Source organism: Cetorhinus maximus, chromosome 5, assembly GCF_964194155.1.
Source record: "Cetorhinus maximus chromosome 5, sCetMax3.hap1.1, whole genome shotgun sequence".
NCBI classification, from domain to species: domain Eukaryota; kingdom Metazoa; phylum Chordata; class Chondrichthyes; order Lamniformes; family Cetorhinidae; genus Cetorhinus; species Cetorhinus maximus.
The window spans coordinates 32,155,532-32,166,411 of NC_135883.1; the positions used below are offsets into that span (position 1 = coordinate 32,155,532).

The 10,880-nt window shown below is 43.0% G+C and overlaps 1 protein-coding gene across 1 annotated transcript; it reads right to left on the reverse strand.

Annotated features, from left to right (window-relative positions):
* Positions 1-3,073: 3,073 nt before the first annotated feature.
* LOC144680558 (transcription factor SOX-11-like) lies at positions 3,074-8,190 on the reverse strand. Its single transcript, XM_078541667.1, has one exon. The coding sequence runs from the start codon at positions 7,993-7,995 to the stop codon at positions 6,844-6,846; it is 1,152 nt and encodes a 383-aa protein (XP_078397793.1). The 5' UTR covers positions 7,996-8,190; the 3' UTR covers positions 3,074-6,843.
* Positions 8,191-10,880: the final 2,690 nt, after the last annotated feature.

Consider the following 10,880-nt stretch of genomic DNA (forward strand, 5'->3'; position numbering starts at 1 on the left):
ACCATTGCCTAGCTGAGATTAGTTAACTCCACACAGATTGGTGATTAACCCAGAATTTTCTGAACCACACAGTTCAGAACCACATCTCAAGCACATCCCTGTACACTTTTAAGTTTTAACTCTCAATAATATTGGTTTTCAAAAATATGAGCCTACACTTCTCCGCTGCTGATTCACTATAACCTGTTTTACACTATCACAAAATCTACAGGATTGTTTCAATACATTCTAAACAACTAACAGATGCATTTTTCACATGGCAAAACATCCCAAGGTACTTTATAAGAGTGTAATCAGACAGAAATTGATACCAAGCCAAACAAGGAGGTATTACAATGGGTGACTAAAAGCTTGGCCAAATCAGAAGTTTCATAAATAGGTTGAGAGAGAGCAGCTTAGGGATGGAGATCCAAGGTTTAATTTAATTGAAGAGAGAATTTAAAGGCTAATGAGTAATATCCAAGCCAACAATGCACTTCAAAATCTACAATACTGATTGCCTTCTTAACAAAATTATTATATTAGAAATGAAAGGATATGAAATGTTCATTTGTCTTATATCATAAGGCATCATGCCATTGAATTAATACTGACAATAAAATCTGAGGTATACACAGAAAATAAAGAAAACAAAGAACTATTGAACCCTATGTTTTTAATAATAGGCCCATTATTTGTCACAATTTAAATGGAATGTTAATCACCAAACTTATGGTTTAACTTTAACTATAAAATAGTATTGCTAGATATTGCTGACTTCCCTAACAATATATGGCTTAAATGACTATTCCAGGTTGCTCCCAATGCACCTGGTGCCTTTCTATATCATGTAATTTGAATGCAGGCCTCAGAATTAAGAAAACCAAATTATCTAAGTACTAAGTGGCACTAAGATTGTACGTCTCATTCTGAAGCTGCAAGCATAGCTGGTATATAAAATAGAAAAAGTCACACTGGCTGCAGTTGTTTTCATGAACTGGGTCTATGCCAGTGTTTATGCTCCACACGAGCCTCCTTCCACCTTTTGCCATCTAACCCCAACAACATATCCTTCTATTTCTTTTTCCTTCAAGTACTTATCCAGCTTCTCCTTAAATGCATCTATTATTCACCTTCTCCCTTTGAAAATATGCTTTATATTATAACCACTCACATAGTGCACGAATCAGCATCTTCAGGGCAGAAAGAGAAAAAGTGAAAAGTAAACCTTTGTTTCAGGCAATAAGCACAAATGGTGTAAAAAAATGAAAACATCATACTGACATAGCAGCCTGGACTATTACTTGTGGTACAAAATTACACATTCTCACAACCCTGAATAAAGACAATACTTATTGGATTTATGAGTGAGTATCTTCTATTTATGGCCCCTAGTTTTGGTATCCCAAAAATATAAATATCTTCATTACACCTGCCCTATCAAGCCTCTTCATATTGTTTAAGACTTCTATCAGGTCAGCATTCAGTCTTCTTTCTTAGCCTCAGCCTGATTAGATTATGATTCCTATATGCACGAGTAAATGTGCAACTTCATTGTGTTGCATCAGTGATACTGAAAGCCATTTAGAATTGATGCTTGAGATCAGATTAAATGACATGATGCTCAAAATGATGCATTTAGGAAGATGTACTTACAATTTCAAAACAAAATGCACCAAATTTGGATAACCAAATTTATCATTATTTTAAGGATATTTTAGGAGAATTGTAAAATGTATTATTCTTCTACAATCCTTCAAATGAGAGCTGCAGGAAATATTGTGTTACACTTCATTTGCTCCACTATGGTTTCTGCCAGGTTAGCATTCCCAAAATGGCTACACCAAAGTCTGTTTGAAGATCCTGAAGTAACTACATTGGATTCCAGTGTAAAAGAATTGGTTTAATACTAACCTCCAGTGCACCAATGCTACTATATTTGTAGTTTATTATCTAATCCCAACCCTACCTCAAAGTATGGTAAACGTTAGAGAAAAAGTAATTGCAAATAATTCCTCACCAGGCCTGTTTGACGATAGCAGTTTTGGAGGCGCCACCATTTGGATCTGTCTATAGTAACATCTTACATTTATATACTTTTAATGTAGAAAAATTTATCAAAGTACTCAAAGAGGTGCAATCAGAAAATCAAAGGACACTGATCAAAAGGAGATATTAGGAGGGTAGTCAAAATCTTATTCAGATATGGGTTTTAAGAAGGATCTTAAAGGATGAGTGTCAGGTGGAGATGAGGGGTTTAACAAAGCGAATTTCAGTCCTGGATATGACAGTTAGAGAAGTATTAATGCCACAGTGACAAAAACTGAATTTCTGTAAACCTATTCAAAATAATGGGTTAAGTGATCTCTGCATTTTGAATGCTGTAATCACAGAATCTTAACGGCACAGAAGGAGGCCTTTTGGCCCATCTTGTCTGCACCAGCTCTCCAAATGAGCATTATGACCTAGTGCCATTGCCCTGCCTTTTCCCCTTACCCTTGTAATGTTTATACTTGAAATGTTCCTTTGGTTCATTCAGCAGCTGTTGGTTCCTAAAACCAAGCTGGATATCACGTCGACCATTTTCAAAATCTTTGCTCAACACATTAAAGCAGGCTATATTAACTGATTTGTACCGCAGTAACCAAGAAAAAACAATATTTCTGATGATTCTGCTTTCGCTCATCAAGATTAGGAATCAGACCTGGGAGATAGAATAAATTTCTGCTTTTAGCATCAATCACAGCACAGGTCAAATTCAAAGGAAAGCATCCTTTCCTCTCCTGCAACCACATGCCTTACTGAAACAAAATCCCAGAAAAGACACAAAGACTGTAGTGAAATCTTTTAGGAATAAGAAGATAATGTAAAAATCTAGATGCAATTACAATAAGGAACTTTATAGATGCATATAAAAACTAGCTCTATCGAAAGTTATGCATGCTAGAGGACAATGCTGTGCTGAAATAGATGCAAGGAGTACGGGAATCAGCATCAAGCATAGTTATGTCAAAACAGGTGAACAGAAGAATTGGAGAATAATTATGCCAGTTTCAGTAATTGGAAAAAGTATTAGAAGGCAAAAAGTAACTTACTGAAGGCATATTTAATTTGGGTTATATTGTACATAACATCAAGGGAAGGGTCACAGACCCCTTTCCTGCACTATTCCTTATACACCCACCTCAGAGGAATACCTCTACAACAGCATTGTGAATTTTCTTTATTTCCCTACGTTGGTGATATTTGTGTCCTTAAGTTGGGTTGCCAATTTAGTACCAACTTGTGTTGAATTCTAAATCATTTTATGCTGTGGAATGCACCAGGGACTAAGTTGAAATTTTCCAATTTCATGATAAACAGTGTCCTAACAGATAACAGAGACTTCCATCAGATGAAGTTGGATTTGAACAGGGAGGCGAAGAAACAAAGTTTGCAAACTGGATGGGAAACTGATTATCTGACTGAGCAGCTCACTGCTTTTACATCAAAAAAGCTATTTCACAAGTGCCCAGTACAAGTGGTATTCAAATAACATTAACAGGAGGACTATTCTTTAGTCTTAAACAAATATTGTGAGGCTTCCTCTTGAGGGCAAATTTTGCCATTTTTGTCTGTGAGGGAAATACATTTCACTTCAGTTTGACCAAGTGACCACAGTATTAGTGGAGAAAAGCAGAAACTGATTGCTCTACCATTGCCTTGCTCCCCTTACACTTTTACTTATATGAATTTTTAAAGACAGAACTTAAAATCCTTTTATAGTATTGATTAGAAGTATTGAAGTTGGTATATTTCTCAATGCTGCATCAAAACTGATGTAAGTGTGGAGTGTTTGGGATGACTTGACAAATTGAAGTCGAAATATGCATATGAGGAAAATATAACTAAATCAGTCATCCAAATATTTGTTTTTTGGAAAAAGTCAGGTAGACAGTAACAACTCCAGAAGAATAAGTCACAACTTTCATGCTGAGTGCTTTCCAAACTGAAAATCATTTCTGCTCCCCTTACCTTGTGTCTCCAAAGTCACCTTACAAAAAGCAGGTGCCCAAACCACTGCCCATGGGTCAAATAGAGCCATGAAACCCAAACAGCTTGATTTACTTTCTTATAATTCTTAATCACTAGTTAGTCCTCTCAGAATTTCATGGGACTGCAGATTGGCAAATGGCTGTTTCCAGTGTTGTTGCCTCATTGGCAGATAATTCTAAATCAGAATATGGATTGTATCCGTAATTTCAGACGTCTGGAAAATTCATTTAATAGTTGACTTGAACATTGTACGTGGCCCAAATGATTCCAAGCTATGCACCCAACAACCCATGATGACAAAACATTTGGGACATTCCTGGTATTAAGATTTTTCCAGGCTTTTCTTATAAGCCCCAACCCCGTAGAAAATTTCCTTCGTATCTCCGAGATATATGCGATCATCTGATTTTTTTTTAAAAAATCACTCTTTCCCATCCCTCCACAAATCACCCCTCAAACAGATTGGGCAGCACTGTCCCCAGCATCGTTGCCTCAGTTTATCCAGAGTTGTGTCAAATCCATTATCCCATCAGGTATCTGGCTGGGCTGCCAATCCACATCATTGAACCAGTAGGGTGTGATTGACTAACCATCTTTGGCATGGGAAATGAAGAAACAGCGACTTGCAGGGAAGCGGTTTTGGTTTTTGGGTGGCAGGGAGTTTGATCGGTGTCAGTGGGAGTGGGGTACGCGTGTATAAATTTGCAGGATTCTGGCAGACTCACAGTTAAAAGGAGTTTCTAAACTGCAACCACCACCACCTGCAAATGGTTGGTGCTGCTATAGTATTATGTGGTTTATTATAATTATCGGTTAACGAAACACGTTATTTGCCTCTTTTAAAAAAAATAGATTAGATAATTTGAATCGATTGCTGTACAAATTTAAGAAGTGCCTAGGTACACACCTAAGCCAAATTCGAGTTTATTTTTTTTTTAAAAAAAACCTTTTTGATAACCAATGGGAGACTTTATAGTAAACGTTGAATTAATCTCGGCTCTTAGAAACGGTCCTCCGCGCAATGCCTGATGCAGTCCTTTACAAGAGTTTAGCCCGCGATACATAGCCGGACTGCACCTATTTGAACACAGATCAAAAAGTGACGCTGTGATCCTGCAAGCAACTTGCTGAAATAGCATCAGGGAGCTTTCTGCCAATCCGGTCTCAGAAGTCGGACCTCTGGGGAGTCATGCTGTCGGAAAACCTACTCCACTAAAAAGGGACACGCTCGCACATTCACGTTAGAATGGTGACTCCGATTGGGGCGGGGATTTGAATTTAAAGTGACAATGTTCATTTTGTTGGCCCAATAGTGTTCACAGATGACGATGTTCCTCAGTAATAAAAGTAAATAAGAAAACTTAGCGATGCCAGGTTTATTGCCATCTTTTCCAGGTTTTCACAAGCAGAACTTCCCTCCCTGCCTCAGGGTGAGATTAGTAAGCGGATCGGCGTTAATATCCCGTATAAATGCATGGCAATACTTCTGTTACTATCAGTTCCAGCTGACTTCTTTATTTAACCCCCTCCCACCCCTCCCCGTCCCCCCCACCCCGATACAGACTCTTAGTATCAAGACAGGCAATGATTACAGTGCACACGTCTGTTTTAGTTCATAAGTTTGCTACAAAATAATGTGCAGATGATCTGTATTTCATATTGCACAAAAATGAATTAAGATTTCACATGTGCCATGTTAAAAATGCTCCAGTTTCACACCTGTCATCGGGATTTAACCCACATATCACAGCGTATGATTACACATAAAATTCCTACAGTATATAATACAGTACATATAGTCTCACTAAGAACGACTCGAGTTCTATCTCACGTCTTTTCAATAAATTTTCTTACCTACAAATATTCAACAAATCTAAATCTACAACTGTACAAAAAGACTGAGCGCTTGTAGATTTAAAATCACAAGGCAAATTGATGCAACGATTTTTGTTTTTCCAAAAAAAAGTGTTTTTGAATCCTTTAAGCAGGACGTACCAACGTTCGCATGCTGGAACAGGAGAAAAAAGAAAATAAAATAAAAACAGGAAGTGCCAGAAATTCTCACTGGACAATCACAGCAAGAAGGTTCCCTTTTAGCTGTAGAAAAATACAAGTGAAAATATTTAGTATTTTTTCTTCGTTTTTAAAAAGTCTTGAGGTCTGCATGTATCAAAAAAAAATCTATACTCTGAGGTCTATGCTGCCTGTGTTATTCGGTGGTACAAGGAGGTATTGAGAGGGAACAAAAAAAAAATGACAGAGCAAAAACAGTCTTATTGGCAATATACATCACACGATTAAAACAGTACAACGGATCAAGTTAACTTCAGGGTCTTGGTGTAAGACAAAACTGTTCATATACAAGCCTGGGTTTCTCATTGTTTTTTTTTGCCGTTTAAACTCCCTGCAGATGTATAGAAGTGTCCACAGCTCTCGCTCTCTTGAGTAGTGAGTGGTCCCACTCGGAACATCCAAGAAACTGGTTGGTTTTTTTTTTAAAAACAGTTGCGCCGCCAAAGGATTCTATAGAAAGTCCGGCCACGATTTCCAATCAAAATAATAGTTTTTTTTTTCTTCTGCATCTTTTCGGAGGGGGAGATATACACATAACGGGAAAGGGAAAGGGGAAGGGAGGGGGGGGGGAAATCCCACTCGAAGAGCAGATCGGACCTGGAGATTCGACTTGCAATGTGGTGAAAATTTATATGTTTTGATTAAAAACATCGACAGTCTGTCATAAAAACCCAACAAAAAAAAAAAGTTCCTTTCCAAAAAAATTTTAGAAAGGGAATTGTGTGTGTGGTTTTTTTTAATTAAAATAAAAAAAAATCAGTACGTGAAGACCAGGTCGGAAAAGTTTGCCTCCAGCCAGTCCCCCGCGATCATCTCACTGAGCTCTGGAGTGCAGTAGTCTGGGAATTCAAAGTGAGAGGCCGAGCTGCCCTCGCTGTACGAGTCCAAGTCCTTGTCCACCAGGGACAGGCTGACATTCCCTGAACCCAACGGATCCGAGGCGCTGCTGCCGGCGCCGCCCGCCGGCGCCGAGAAGTTCATGCTGAAGTCGTAGAGCAAATCGTCCGCCTCCTCGCTGGAGGAGGAGGTGGAGGCCGAGCGGCTGGAGCTGGGCGAGCTGGCCCTCAGGTGGATACACCTCCTGCCGCCGCCCCCGCCCAACTTGGCCGCCCCGCCGCCGCCCTCCCGCTCCTCGTACAGGCTGGCCCCTTCCACCGAGTCGGCGGCCGAGCTGAGGGTCGGGCTGGCCGGCACGGCCGCCACGCTGCCCCGCCTGGGGCTCTGGCCGTCCCCCGGCTGCAAGCGGCCCTCCAGGGCCTCCTCGCCCAAGCTGCCCCGGCCGAACACGCTCTTGACTGTCTTGTTGCCCCTCAGGTTGCCGAAGACGAAGTCCTCGGACAGCTCGCTGCCCTGGGAGGAGGAGGAGGAGGAGGAGATGGGGCCGCAGGATTTGGGAGGTTTGAGTTTGCCGCCACTGCTGCCACATTTCTTGCCCGAGTGCTTGGAGCTCTTGCTGTGACTTTTCTCCGGTGTCAGGCTGGCCGGTGGCGGCGGCGGCTGCTGCTGTTTGCCCGACTCGGTTTTGGGTTTCTTTCGGGGTCGGTACTTGTAGTCGGGGTAGTCGGCCATATGTTTGAGCCGCAGCCGCTCCGCCTCCCGGATGAACGGGATCTTCTCGCTGTCCCGCAGCATTTTCCAGCGCTTGCCCAGCCTCTTGGAGATCTCGGCGTTGTGCATGTCCGGCGACTGCTCCATGATCTTCCTCCTCTCGATCTTCGACCACACCATGAACGCGTTCATGGGCCGCTTGATGTGACCACTCGCCGTCTTGCACCAGTCCGGGTCCCGCTCGTCCGCCCCCTCGCCAGCCGGCGAAGGGCTGCAGGCAAGAAATTCACTCTCCTCGCTATCCGTGGCATCCCGGGACAAACTGCTCTCTGTCTCAATCCCCGCAGTTTGCTGAACCATCTTCTTCCCCACTCCTGGCTGGCTCTCTCTCTCTCTCGTTCTCAGCAGTGATCCCACAAGCAGCGAGTATCCTTCCAGGCGCTCCCCTCTCCTTTGCCCCGGTAACTTTGTATCACATCCACACGCTCTCCCCCACGCCTTTTGCCAAAGTTGTTGCAGCTTCTCAACTAGTTATTATGTTTTCATACTGGGTACGTCACCTTCAAAAGATCCAATAGTCTTGCAGACCCTCCCCTGAAAGGAGGAGAGGCAGAGGGGGAAGAGAGAGAGAGAGAGACGAGACGAGATGGTAACAAATCACTGCCTTTAACCCTTCACACTCCCACCCGCTGTGTTCCAGCTCTGCGCTCCCGCCAGGACTGAAGCTAGAGAATTTATCCTCAGAGTCTGCTGACTCTCCCCCATCCAGCCAACGAACACGGCGTAAACACAGCTTTACATCTGCTCACTGTTGCACTCCTTTTCTCCTTCCCGGGCACCGAGTGAGCTCAAGTTGGGTCGAGGAGCGCTCCCTCCAGCAAAGGTCTCAGTGCCCAGAACTAACTGGAGGTGGCGCCTCGACACTGCTCACTCAAACGTGCCACTATTACCCCCCCACTCCCCCCTCCTACCCCACCAGTTTCGGCTCAATTTGAACTGAAACCCACAAGCAAGTACACAGGATCTACCAATTTGGTTCAGGTAACGAACACTGTCGAGTTTTATATTTGAATAAAAACAAAAGCCCAGAGATTTTTAATAGATGTAGAGTGGAAAAAAAAACAGCTTAAGTAATGTGAGTGATTGTCCACCACATGCTGCTGAAGGAGATTAGGGATTTAATAGGATACAGTTCAGTACCATCGATCGGTTTTCACCGTAATTTAGAGTACTTCGGGCTGGAGTTGGCGTCCGCAGTTACATACATATATCTTCAACATAAGTGCGAGAGAGAAGACCTGCACCCGTCATTAACGTTGTTTCCCCTGTCGCCGGTTAAACATTTCGCAGCAGCTCAACTACAGGACGGCATAGTTGTGTTCAAGACAGTGACGCCCCGCCCCCCACCACCACCACCACACACAAACACTGCTTTTACTCACTGAGTTCATCTCAGTTCAACCTAACATTGACCTCATTTGCAAAAAAAAAGCTTTCATATTTCCACTACAAATAGATCAGTTTCTGCTAAAGTAACAATTTTAAAAATTGGCTTCCAAATTTGTGTGTAAAGAGTAATGAAAGGACGGTATTACGAGGCGTGGCCTGCTGTAGGCAAAGCACACAAACGTGTACACTTTTGATCCCCCGGGGCTTGCAATGCAAGAGCTGATTTGCTGCCCCAAGGGTTGTGAGGAATCACTGCTGTTCTGTTTCCTGATCTTCTCACATCTGGTACCTGATTTGGGGCAGCATTCGTTGACTCGCTATTGCAAAGTTATCTTCTACCCTGTTGAATTCATTTTTAAAACATTGAAGTTAAATACGCAAACTCTCTGCCTATTTCAATTGGACCAATAGAGGTTACCCCAGTGTCACCAGACAAAAAAAAATCACCATAATGGCTTGTCTTAAGGAGCCACTCATGCAATAGTGCAACATGAGGTCTAAATGAGTTACGTAATAAATATCTTGTGGTGCCGACCTGCTGCAGATAGCCTCGAACACACTAGCACTGCAAGAAGGAGCCCTACCGATCCAAAGTTCCCACCTCCAACACTGAGTCTGCTCTAAGAGTGGCTCGGCAGCAGCAAGTAAAAGATGCAGCCGGACTGTCAGTGAAAATATCTTCAAGCAAGTGGAATGACCTCTACGAACAGGACTGGGAATAGTGGGCCTCGAAGAACAGGACTGGGAATAGCAGGCCTCTATCAACATGACGGGGAATAATGGGCCTCTGAACAGGACTGGGAATATCTGGCCTCTATGAACAGGACTGGGAATATCTTGTCTCTATGAACAGGACTGGGAATATCTGGCCTCTATGAACAGGACTGGGAATATCTGGCCTCTATGAACAGGACTGGGAATATCTGGCCTCTATGAACAGGACTGGGAATATCTGGCCTCTATGAACAGGACTGGGAATATCTGGCCTCTATGAACAGGACTGGGAATATCTGGCCTCTATGAACAGGACTGGGAATATCTGGCCTCTATGAACAGGACTGGGAATATCTGGCCTCTATGAACAGGACTGGGAATATCTGGCCTCTATGAACAGGACTGGGAATATCTGGCCTCTATGAACAGGACTGGGAATATCTGGCCTCTATGAACAGGACTGGGAATATCTGGCCTCTATGAACAGGACTGGGAATATCTGGCCTCTATGAACAGGACTGGGAATATCTGGCCTCTATGAACAGGACTGGGAATATCTGGTCTCTATGAACAGGACTGGGAATATCTGGCCTCTATGAACAGGACTGGGAATATCTGGCCTCTATGAACAGGACTGGGAATATCTGGCCTCTATGAACAGGACTGGGAATATCTGGCCTCTATGAACAGGACTGGGAATATCTGGCCTCTATGAACAGGACTGGGAATATCTGGCCTCTATGAACAGGACTGGGAATATCTGGCCTCTATGAACAGGACTGGGAATATCTGGCCTCTATGAACAGGACTGGGAATATCTGGCCTCTATGAACAGGACTGGGAATATCTGGCCTCTATGAACAGGACTGGGAATATCTGGCCTCTATGAACAGGACTGGGAATATCTGGCCTCTATGAACAGGACTGGGAATATCTGGCCTCTATGAACAGGACTGGGAATATCTGGCCTCTATGAACAGGACTGGGAATATCTGGCCTCTATGAACAGGACTGGGAATATCTGGCCTCTATGAACAGGACTGGGAATATCTGGCCTCTATGAACAGGACTGGGAATATCTG